The sequence below is a fragment of the Pan troglodytes genome, chromosome 10 (assembly GCF_028858775.2).
Source record: "Pan troglodytes isolate AG18354 chromosome 10, NHGRI_mPanTro3-v2.0_pri, whole genome shotgun sequence".
NCBI classification, from domain to species: Eukaryota; Metazoa; Chordata; class Mammalia; order Primates; family Hominidae; genus Pan; species Pan troglodytes.
This window is the reverse complement of record NC_072408.2, coordinates 66,269,095-66,281,733: the sequence shown is the minus strand read 5'-3', so window position 1 is coordinate 66,281,733 and position 12,639 is coordinate 66,269,095. Positions and strand designations below refer to the sequence as shown.

The window sequence follows — 12,639 nt, the reverse complement described above, 5'->3', positions numbered from 1 at the left end:
TCTGAATACTTGGAAAGCCTTCCCAAGAAGGATCGATGCAAATGCGCCCAAACTGCAACTATTACAATAAATACCTGATGCTTAAACATCCAGATACCAAAGAACATTCACAAGCATGAAGACCACCCAGGGAAACATAACCTCACTGAACGAACTAAATAAGGCACCAGTGACCAATCCAAGATAACACAGAGAAGGAATTTAGAATACTATCAGATACATTTAACAAAGAGATCGAAATAATTAAAGAATCAAGCAGAAATTCTGGAGCTGAAAAATGTAGTTGACATACTGAAGAATGCATCAGAGTCTCTTAACATGAGAGTTGATCAAGCAGAAGAAAGAACTAGCGAGCTTGAAGACAGTTTATTTGGAAATACACAGAGAAGACAAAAGATAAAAGAAGAAAAAACGAATGAAGCATGCCTGCAAGATCTCAAAAGAGCAAATGTAAGAGTCATTGGCCTTAAAGAGGAGGTAGAGAGAGATCAGGTAGAAAGTTTACTCAAAGGGATAATAACAGAGAAATTCCCAAACCTAAAGAAAGATACCAATATCCAAGTATAAGGAGGTTATAGAACACCAAGTAGATTTAGCCCAAAGAAGATTATCTCAAGACATATAATAATCAAACTCCCAAAGGTCAAAGATAAAGGATCCTAAAAGCAGCAAGAGAAAAGAAACAAACAACATACAATGGAGTTCCAATACATCTGGTAGCAGACTTTTCAGTGAAAACCTTACAGGCCAGGAAAGAGTGGCATGACATATTTCAAGTGCTGAAGAAAAAATCTTTTACCCTAGAATAGAATATCTGGCAAAAATATTCTTCAAGCACAAAGGAGAAATAAAGACCTTCCCAGACAAACAAAAGCTGAGGGATTTCATCAACACCAGACCTGTCCTATAAAAATGCTAAAGGCAGTTCTTCAATCTGAGAGAAAAGGATGTTAATGAGCAAGAAGAAATCATCTGAAGGTACTGAAAGCTCACTGGTAATAATAAGTACACAAACACAGAATATTACAACACTGTAATTGTAGTGTGTAAACTACACTTAAGTAGAAAGACTAAATGATGAACCAATCACAAATAATAACTCCAACAATTTTTCAGGACATAGCCAATACAATAATACATAAAAAGAAAAAGTTAAAAAGTGGCGAGATGAAGTTAAAGTGTAAAGTTTTTATTAGTTTTCTTTTTGTGTGTTTTTTTTTGTTTATGCAATCAGTGTTAAGTTGTCATGGGTTTAAAATAATGGGTTATAAGATAGTATTTGCAAGCCTCACATTAACTGCAAATTGAAAAACATACAATGGATACCTTAAAAATAAAAAGCAAGAAATTAAGGCTTGGCCTGGTGGCTCATGCCTGTAATCCCAGCACTTTGGGAGACCCAGGCAGGCAGATCACCTGAGATCAGGAGTTCGAGACCAGCCTGACCAACATAGATAAACCCCATTTCTACTAAAAATACAAAATTAGTCAGGTGTGGTGGCACATGCCTGTAATCCCAGCTACTCGGGAGGCTGAGACAAGAGAATCACTTGAACCCAGGAAGTGGAGGTTGTGGTGAGCCAAGATTGTGCCACTGCACTCCAGCCTGGGCAACAAGAGCAAAACTCCATCTTCAAAAAATAAGTAAGTAAATAAATAAATAAATAAATAAAGCAAGAAATTAAATCATACAACCAGAGAAAACCACCTTCACTAAAAGGAAGACAGGAAGGAAGGAAGGAAGAGAAGACCACAAAGCAACCAGAAATTAAATAACAAAATGGCAGAGGGAAGTCATTACTTATCAATAATAACATTGAATGTAAATGGACTATGCTCTCTAATCAAAAGTTATAGAGTGACTGACTGGATGAAAAAACAAAACCTCATGATCTGTTGCCTACAATAAACACACCTCACCTATAAAGATACACATACACTGAAAATAAAGGGATGGAAAAAGATATTTCATGCTAATGGAAACCAAAAAATAACACTTATAGCTATATTTATACCAGACAAAATAGATTTCAAGACAAAAACTATGAGAAGAGACAAAGAATGTCATTATATAATGATAAAGATGTTGAACCAGCGACAGATATAATAATTGTAAGTATATATGCACCCAACACTGGAGCCCCCCAATATATAAAGCAAATATTATTAGAGCTAAAGAGAAATATAGCCCACAATACAATAATAGCAGAGGCTTCCACACCCCACCTTCAGCATTGGACAGACCTCTCAGACAGAAACTCAATAAAGAAACATTGAACTTAATCTGCACTATAGATCAAATGGACCTAATAGATATTTACAGAACACTTCATCCAACAGCTACAGAGTACACATTCTTCTCCTCAGAACATGGATCATTCTCAAGGATAGATCATATATGGCCACAAAACAGGTCTTAAAACATTTTAAAAAATGGAAATAATATCAAGCATCTTCTCTGGCCACAATGGAGTAAAAGTAGAAATCAACAACAAGACCAATTTTGGAAACTATACAAACACATAGAAATTAAACAATATGCTCCTGAATGACCAGTGGGTCAATGAAGAAATTGAAAATTTACATGAAACAAATGATAATGGAAACACAGCCTACCGAAACCTATGGGATACAGTGAAAGCTAGACTGAGAGAAATTTATTCTTGGTAGGTTGTACATTCCTAAACATGTACAACATACTAAGAATAAATTTCTCTCAGTCCAGCTGAGAGAACTGGTTCAATCCAGTAGATTGAACCATGAACAAATTCAAAACCTGCATAGACCAATAACAAGTAATGAGGCCAAAGCCACATTAAAAACTCTCCCAGCAAAGAAAAGCTCATTATTTGATGGCTTCACTGCTGAATTTTACCAGACATCTAAAGAAGAACAAATACTAATCCTACTCAAAGTATTCCAAAAAATAGAGGAGGAAGGAATACTTCCAAACTCATTTTATAATACCAATATTACCCTGATACCAAAACCAGATAAAGACACATCAAAGGAATAAAAGGAAAGAAGGAAAACTATATGCCAATATCCCTGATGAACACTGAGGCAAAAATCCCCAACAAAATACTAGCAAACTGAAATCAAGAACACATGAAAAAGATCATTCACCATGATCACATGGAATTTATCCAAGAGAGGCAAGGATGGCTCAACATGTGCAAATCAGTCAATATGATACATCATACCAACAGAATGAAGGACAAAAACCATATGATCATTTCAATTAATGCTGAAAAAAGCATTTAATAAAATTCAACATCCCTTTGTGATAAAAACACTCAAAAAACTGGGTATAGAAGGAACATACCTCAACACAATAAAGGCTGTATATGAGACCCACAGCTAGTATCATACTGAATGGGGAAAAACGAAAAGCCTTTCCTCTAAGATCTGGAACACAACAAGGATGACCACTGTCACCAATGTTATTCGACATAGTACAGAAAGTCCTAACTAGAGTAATCAGACAAGAGAAATAGGCAAGGTGCATTGGCTCTTGCCTGTAATCCTAGCACTTTGGGAGGTCAAGGTGGGAGCATTGCTTGACCTCAGCAGTTTGAGACCAGTGTGCAGTGTGGGCAACATAGTGGGATCCTGTCTCAAAATAAATAAATAAATAAATAAATAAATAAATAAATAAATAAATAAATAAAGGAGAGAGAGAGAGGAGGAGAGGGAGAGGGAGAAAGAGAGAAAAGGCAGCTAAATTGGAAAGGAAGAAGTTAAATCAGCCTTGTTTGCATATGATATGATCTTATATCTTGAAAAGCTAAACACTCCACCAAGAAACTGTTAGAACTGATAAACAAATTCAGTAAAGTTGCAGGATACCAAATCAACATATAAAAATCAGTAGCATTTCTATATGCCCACAGTGGACACTCTGAAAAAGAAGTCCAGAAGGTAATCCCATTTACAGTAGCTACGAATAAAAAATTAAATACCTACAAATTAACCAATGAAATAAAAGATCTCTACAATAAAACCTGTAAAACATTGATGGAAGAAATTGACAAGAACACACACAAAAATGGAAAGATATTCCATGTTCATGTGTTGGAAGAGTCAATATTGTTAAAATGCCTATACTATGCAAAGCAATCTACAGATTCAGTGCCATCCTTATCAAAATACCAATGACATTTCTCACAGAAATAGAAAAAGTAACCCTAAAATTTATATGGAACCACAAAAGACCCAGAACTGCCAAAGCTATCCTGGGCAAAAAGAATAAAACTGGAGGAATCACATTGCCTGACTTCAAATTATACTACAGAACTACTGTAAGCAACACAACATGCTACTGGCATAAAAACTGAAACATAGACCAATGGAACAGAACAGAGAATCTAGAAACAAATCCACACACCTACAGTAAATTCATTTTTGGCAAAGGTGCCGAGAACATACATTGGGGAAAGGACAATCTCTTCTATAAATGGTGCTAGGAAAACTGGATATCTATATGCAGAAGAATGAAACTAGACCCCTATCTCTTGCCATTTGCAAAAATCAAAACAAATTGGATTAAAAACTTAAATATAAGATCTTGAACTATGAAACTACTGTAAGAAAACATCAGGGAAAGTCTCCAGTACATGGGTCTGGGCAAAGATTTCTTGAGTAATACCCACAAACAGAAGCAAAAATGGACAAATGGGATTACAAGTTTAAATGCTTCTGTACAGCAAAGGAAACAAACAACAAAGTAAAGAGGCCACCCACAGAATGAGAGAAAATATTTGTAAACTATCCATCTGACAAGGAATTAAGAACCAGAATATATAAGGAACACAAACAAGTCTATAGAACAAAATCTAATAATCCTACTTAAAAATGGGTAAAAGATCAGAATAGACATTTCCCAAAAGAAGACATACAAATGGACAACAGGTTTATGAAAAGGTGCTCAACATCACTGATCATTAGAGAAATGCAAATCAAAACTACAGTGAGATATCATCTCACTCCATTTAAAATGGCTTTTATCCAAAGACAGGCAATAACAAATGCTGATGAGGATGTGGATAAAAATGAACCCTCATATACTGTTGGTAGGCATGTACATTAGTACAATCACTATGGAGAACAGTTTGGAGGTTCCTCAAAAAACAAAAGATGTAACATATTATCCAGCAATCCCACAGCTAGGTATATACCCCAACGAAAGGAAATCAGTGTATCAAAGAGATATCTGCACTCCAATATTTATTGCAGTGTTATTCACAATAGCCAAGATTTGAAAACAATCCAAGTGTCCATCAATAGATGAATGGATAAAGAAAATGTGGTAAATATACACAATGGAGTACTATTCAGCCATAAAAAGAATGAGATCCTGTTATTTGCAACAACATAGATGGAGAACATTATATTAAGTGAAGTAAACCAGGTACAGAAAGACAAACTTGACATGTTCTCACTTATTTGTAGGAACTAAAAATTAAAACAATTGAACTCATGGACAAAGAGAATAAAAGGATGGTTATCAGTGTCTGAGAGGGATAGTGTTGAAGGGAGTGGGTAATGGGAACAAAAATACAATTAAGCAGAATGAATAGGATCTAGTATTTGATATCAAAACAGGGTGACTAAATCAACAATAATTTATTGCAATTTTAAAAATAACTGAAAGAATATAATTGGGTTGTTTGTAACACAAAGAATGGATAAATGCTTGAGGTGATGGGTACTCCACTTACTCTAATGTGATTATTACACATTGCATGCCTGTATCAAAATATCTCATGTGCCTTATATATACCTACTATGTACCAGCAAAAATGTAAACACTATAGGCTCATTGATATATCTTACTTTAGAAAGAAATCTCTAAAATTTTAGATCATACCTTGCAAAACTGTGTCTGGGGTCAAAATATCCTAACAGTATATTTGCATTTCTAGAAAATATGACTCCACTAGAGTGTATGATAAGAGAAGCATGTGACATCTTCAGAACAAATGGGGTTGGGAAGTCACCCTCTCCAAAGTCAACTTTCCTTCTGTTTTTGTGCCAACCACATTTATTTATGCCTAATATCCTATTAAAGAAGTAGGGTACCTCAACATTTTTAAAGAAATAGGCAAAATTTATCATGAAGTATAGTTATATTTGGTGAAAATACTTGGCTGTTATGATTTATTGAGTTTTAAATTGTCTCCTTTTATTTACAAAAGAAAATGGGTATACAAAATATACGAGACAGGACATTTAAAATAAATGCCAAAAAGAAAAGCTAGAAACCATTAAGAAGAAAAAATGTAAAACCAGTGACTATGCTAATAGCCAATATTTGAGTCTATGCTATAGGCAATATATATTGCTAAGAGTTTTGCATGTATTCACTCATTCCATCCTTACCACAGCACTATTAAGTGGATACTTTTGTTTTCTACATTTTCCTGATAAGTAACTGAGGCACAGAGAGATTAGTAATTTCCTGAGGTCACACAGCTAATAAGTGGTAGAACTGGGATTTTACTTCAAACAGTCTTGCTTAGAACTTGAATGCTAATCTTGGGTGCTATTCTGCCCTCCTAACTTGGGGACACTACTTTTCTGAGCTTCAAAGCAGGCAAGGCAAGAATGTTTAATACTGTTTCCAAGTGCTAAATTCTTGAGGAAGTCACTGGGTGAATTGTAATATACTCATGTAACATTATGTAACATGACAAAAACAAGATCCAAAAGTGTTCTTCATAGTATTTCTCTTATCCACCCTCAACAAAGGGAGCTCAAACAGTAACTCAGTGAACACAGCTAACGTGATTTGAAATCCAGATTTCCTAAAATGAATAGCATTGATGATTGGGTGTGATTTCTGTCATTGACCCCTGTTTTACTTACTTCATAGCATATGCAGCAGTCTATGATCTTGTTTATATGTTTATTTGACTTTGCATTGCTGGCCTCCCCTGCTAGAGTGACAGCAAGGACCAGTCTGCTTTGTTCATCTGTGTGTCTTCAGAACTTAGCATAGAGTCTGGAATGGTAGGTGCTGAAAAATTTTTTTAGTAAATAATTCCCCAAAGGCAAAGAATTCTGTCTAAGAACATGGACTCAAGATCTTCAAATATAAATTATGACTATGAAGAGTCATTGTTGCTTAAGGAGTTACTAGCAGAGCATTCTGGACCAGAGTTGGAGAGCAGGGTGTTGACACTTCTAGTTGTTTTTTTCTTCTTTATAAGCCCTGATGTCAGGGCCAGTCCCTGGAGCTGTTCTGCAGGATCCATCCAAACCCTGTCCACATAGGCAGTTGAGGCCTTTCTACAGTTGACAAAGTGAGTGGACAGAAAGGAAGATCTTCCCCACACCTCCAGCACTGTTTAGTTCAAAGCTCTCTGCTGCTGTCTCCAATCAATTATCTCCAACCAGAACTGAAAGACAAAACACTTCATGGTGCGTTTCTGCAGCAAGAGTTGCATCTGGCTTCCTGCTACCAGATTCATTTTTTCTCAGCACTTCTGGAAACACAGGACTTATGTGGACAAACCAAGCCTTGCATTGCAGCCCAAGCTATTTCAGGGCACACCAAAGCCTGTGGGCGGTGGCCTCCCTTTTCAGCCTCCTCTACCTTTGCTTTTCAGTGTCTCTACCCCCTGAGCAGCATATAAGGGGAAAAAAGGTGGCACTTGACCTAGACACATTTTCAACTCAAGGAAGAGATTAACAAAACTATATTATTTATTGGGGAATCTGCCCCGTAGGTTCTTTTCTATTTTCCTTAAGCATCAGCCAGCTTGAGAAATAAAGGGACAGAGTACAAAAGAGAGAAATTTTAAAGCTGGGCATCCGGGGGAGACATCACATGTCGGTAGGTTCCATGATGCCCCACAAGCCGCAAAAACCAGCAAGTTTTTATTAGGGATTTTCAAAAGGGGAGGGAGTGTGCAAATAGGTGTGGGTCACAGACATCAAGTCCTTTACAAGGTAATAGAATATCACAAGGCAAGTGGAGGCAGGGCAAGATCACAGGACCACAGGACAAAGGTGAAATTAAAATTTCTAATGAAGTTTCGGGCACCATTGTCATTGATAACATCTTATCAGGAGACAGGGTTTTGACAGCAACTGGTCTGACCAAAATTATTAGGCGGGAATTTCCTCTTCCTAATAAGCCTGGGAGTGCTATGGGAGACTGGGGTCTATTTCACCCCTAGAGTCTTGACCATAAAAGACAGGTGCACCTTGGGGGGGCCGTTCATAGGCCTTTACCTCCAGGTGCGTATTCTCCTTCTCAGGGATGTTCTTTGCTGAGAAAAAGAATTCAGCAATATTTCTCCCATTTGCTTTTGAAAGAAGAGAAATATGGCTCTGTTCCTCCCAGCTCACCGGCAGTCAGAGTTTAAGGTTATTTCTCTTATTCCCTGAACAATTTCTGTTATCCTGTTCTTTTTTCAAGGTGCCTAGATTTCATATTGCTCAAACACACATGCTGTACAATTTGTGCAGTTAATGCAATTATTACAGGGTCCTGAGGCGACATACATCCTCCTCAGCTGACAGGATTAAGAGATTCAAGTAAAGACAGGCATAGGAAATCACCAGGGTATTGACTGGGGAAGTGATAAGTGTCCATGAAATCTTTACAATTTATGTTTAGAGATTGCAGTAAAGACAGGCATAAGAAATTATAAAAGTATTAATTTGAGAAACTAATAAATGTCTATGAAATCTTCACAATCCACGTTCTTCTGCCATGGCTTCAGCCGGTCCCTCTGTTTAAGGTCCTTGACTTCCCGCAACAATTATTTATTCCAGTATTTTCTCTAAATAAATCTGAAACTCAAACTCTAATTACATCATAATTTTTAAAAACCTGATAGCTGTTCTAAGCTTTGGTTTCACAAGCTGCTGGGCCAGTCCTAACCTTCTCATTTATGTCCTGTAACACTGCATCCCTTTATTTCCCCTAAGCACGCTGTGCCACACCACTGCACCTTTGCCCTTGCTCTTTCCTTGGCCTGGGACACCGTGACCCCAGCCCTTCTCTGCCTTCCAAGCTTCAGCTCAGATGTCACAGACACTTTGAAATTTCCAGATGCTGCTATGTACCCCTCTCAGGTCTCCCTTTGTTTTAGCACTTACTATATTGTATTTAACAGTCTCTTTATTGTCTGCCTCCTCCATTAGACTGCAAGCAATTCCTTGAAAGCAGGAATCATGTCTTTCTCATTTCTTGCTCACAGTTCCTGGCATAAAGTCTAGCATGTAGAGAGAACTCAATAAATATTGATTGGAATGAGTCGTATTGCTTAAAAGCCACGATGCTCTCACTGTCTGACCTATTTTTTTCTGCATTCAAAACTCTTGGAAGCAACAGAAACATTTTAAGTGACTTTGAATATGAGAACTTCTGAAGATGTAATCTTTTGTTATATCTCTTCCTTTTCAGGAACCTCTTTCAGGAGCTGTAAAAGAAAGGGAGGAATCATGTCCACAATTGCAGCTTTCTATGGCGGCAAGTCCATTCTCATCACGGGGGCCACAGGCTTTCTGGGCAAAGTGCTGATGGAGAAGCTGTTTCGCACCAGCCCGGACCTGAAAGTCATTTACATCCTTGTGAGGCCCAAGGCTGGCCAGACACTGCAGCAGAGGGTTTTCCAGATCCTAGACAGTAAGGTATGCCTTATAGGAAAGCGTGTGTGATGGGCAATGCCTTAGGGCAAGATGATTCACTACAATGTTCTCTTATAGTCTCGTATTGCAAGTGGGGACCAGGCTACCTGCACAGGTAGAGGAAGGCAGACAAAACAAGACAGCAACAAGCTGCTGGTGGAAATCGGTGTTTTCCCAAAGGAGGGAAAAGAGTGCTTAGTTTCAGTCCAGGGCAGGTGAGATTGTCTATGTCTGGAAACTACTAATTATCAAAATACTCAAACTCCCTGAGTGGATGCTTCAGGCTTAATATCTGCTGCAAGTTCATCTGAATTCTTCACTAATTTTCTTTTAAATTTAAGGTTGATTTCCTCCCCAAATTTTTTGGATATTCTTCTATTCTGTTCTATTCTATTGCTTAGGGAGCAGATGTGACTACTAAGTAGCCATGCAGTGATACTTTCAGTTGTCTAAACTCTACAAGGTTTAGCTGTTATATATTTTATTTACGGGAACTTTTGATATTTCTATTATCCAATAAGTTCTTCTAAGGTAAAAACATTGGAAATAAAATATTACATCTGTGAATGAGCATTTGGATATCAAACCCTTTCTCCTCTTGGAAAAAAAAGACATTATGCATATTCTCTCATGTTTTAATTTATAAATTTCAAGGCAGTATAACCTTGGGTCTCAAACATATCTGGGTTCAAATTCTGGCTTATGAATTTGTTGTCATATCACCTCTTAACCTTCAGATTTTAGATTTTCAAACTTTCCAATGTTTTAAATAAAAACAACAACTAATTTCATAGGAACTAAATGAGAAAATGTACATATGTTGTTCATAATGCACTTTGGAATATAGGGGGTGACATAAGATTGGCAAGAAGAAAATTCAGAGTTTCTTTTTTTACAATCTCCTTTCCAGTGTGTAGGAATGTTAACATCTATGATGCACATGTATCTGATAGCACAGCACATTGTAGACTGCCCAGAAACACTGATGATCAAATTTATCTGCTTGCAACAGAATACGATTTTGTTACAAACCATCATCAAGCAAATTGGAAAAGCCTCACATCTCATGGCTTGACTCAGCAGTGGGACAAAATAATCCTAACAGCTAACATTTACTGGATACTTAGTACATGGCACCTACTATCCAAAGGTCTTTTCACACCTTACTTCATGTATCTTTGCAATAACCCTGTGAAGTAAGAACCATTACTATTCTCATTTTATAGATGGGGAAACTGAGGCCTGAAGCATTAACTTACCAAAGGTCTTCTACCTAGTAGAGGAAAAATTGGATTTCCAACCCTACAGCCTGACTCTAAGGCCAGCACACTTGCTCCTGCCCCACGCTGCCTTCGGGATAACTAATGGTTCTTAAAAGGCTGATAGGACATAGAATCAAAACCTAGAATAAATTCCCAGATCCCTCTTCAGGCAGTTTTTCTCAGTTATCTACCCCTAATGCACTTTGTTTTCTTGGGGTTGATCTTCTCATGGAGTATCTTAATGGTGTTCTCTGTTTTTCCTGAATTTGCATGTTGGCCTGTCTTGCTAGGTTGGGGAGGTTTTCCTGGATAATATCCTAAAATGTGTTTTCCAGCTTGTTTCCATTCTCCCCGTCTCCTTCTGGTACTGCAATCAATTGTAGGTTCGGTCTTTTTATGAAGTCCCATATTTCTTGGAGGCTTTGTTCATTCCTTTTCATTCCTTTTTCTCTATTCTTGTCGGCATCTTATTTCAGTAAGGTGGTCTTTAAACTCTGATATCCTTTCTTCCACTCAGTTGATTCAGCTGCTGATAACTGTGTATGCCTTACGACATTGTCATGCTGTGTTTTTCAGCACCATCTGGTCCTTTACGTTCCTCTCTAAACTGGTTATTCTAGTTAGCAATTCCTCTAACTTTTTATCAAGATTCTTAGCTTCTTTGCTTTGGGTTAGAACATGCTCCTTTAGCTCATCATAGTTTTATATTACTCATCTTCTGAAGCCTACTTCTGTCAATTTGTCCATCTGATCCTCCGTCCAGTTCTGCATCCTTGATGGAGAGATGTTGTGATCATTTGGAGGAGAAGAGGCACTCTGGCCTTTTGGGTTTTTGGCATTTTTTCCATTGATTCTTTCTCATCTTTGTGAGTTTGTCTAGTTTCAGTCTTTGAGGCTGCTGACCCTTGGATAGGGTTTTTGTGTGGGCCTTTTTGTTGTTGTTGTTCTTGATGTTGTTGTCGCTTTCTGCTTGTTTTTCTTTCAATGGTCAGATTCCTCTTCTGCAGGGCTGCTACAGTTTGCTGGGCATTCGCTTCAGGCCTTATTCATCTGATTTTCTGCTGTGCCTGGAGATGTCACTCAAAGAGGCTGGAGAGCAGCAAAGATGGGTCCCTGCTCCTTCTCCTGGGACCTCTGACCTTGAGGGGCACCAGCCTGATGCCAGTAGGATTGCTCCTGTATAGAGTGCCTGACAACCCCTGTAGGAAGGTCTCACCCTGTTGTGGCATTGGGAGTAGGACCGTTTAACGAACCACTTTGTCCCTTGGTGGAGAGGGTGTGTTTCACTGGGGGGAAACCCACTTGTCTGGGTTGCCCTGATTCCTCAGAACTACCAGGAGGAGAGGCTAAGTCTGCTGGTCCACAGAGACTGCAGCCACCTCTCCCCTTAGGGGCTCAGGACCAGGGAGATCAGAATTCTGTTCCTAAGCCTCTGGCTAGAGTTATTGGAGATCCTGCAGGGAAGCCCCTCCCCGACCAACGAGGAAGGATGGGTGGGGGTTAGGCCTGAAGAGGCACTCTGGCCGCAGACTGCCACAGTGTGTGTGTGGCTGCCACGGTGTGTAGGGCTGTGGGGACAAGTCTTGGGACCAAGCCATCCAGCCTTCCTGGCACTAGCAGGGGAAAAGCACAGCCTGGAGCTATAGAAATGGGTGCCACCCTTCCCTTGCCCAGGGAGCTTAGCCTGTTAGGCAGTTGCCAGTCCCAGTGCTGGCTGCTGCCCCTCCCCCAAGGA

General features: G+C 38.6%; 1 protein-coding gene across 6 annotated transcripts in view; it reads left to right on the top strand.

The window, feature by feature from the left end:
* FAR2 (fatty acyl-CoA reductase 2) overlaps positions 1-12,639 on the top strand; it is a 186,596-nt gene that overhangs the window by 112,226 nt on the left and 61,731 nt on the right. For all 6 annotated transcript variants that reach the window (XM_001141623.8, XM_063786827.1, XM_063786826.1 and 3 more), the window contains exon 2: positions 9,419-9,645. In XM_001141623.8, the coding sequence (XP_001141623.1) occupies positions 9,457-9,645 (189 nt within the window). In that variant the 5' untranslated portion in view covers positions 9,419-9,456. The remainder of the gene's footprint in view (positions 1-9,418; positions 9,646-12,639) is intronic.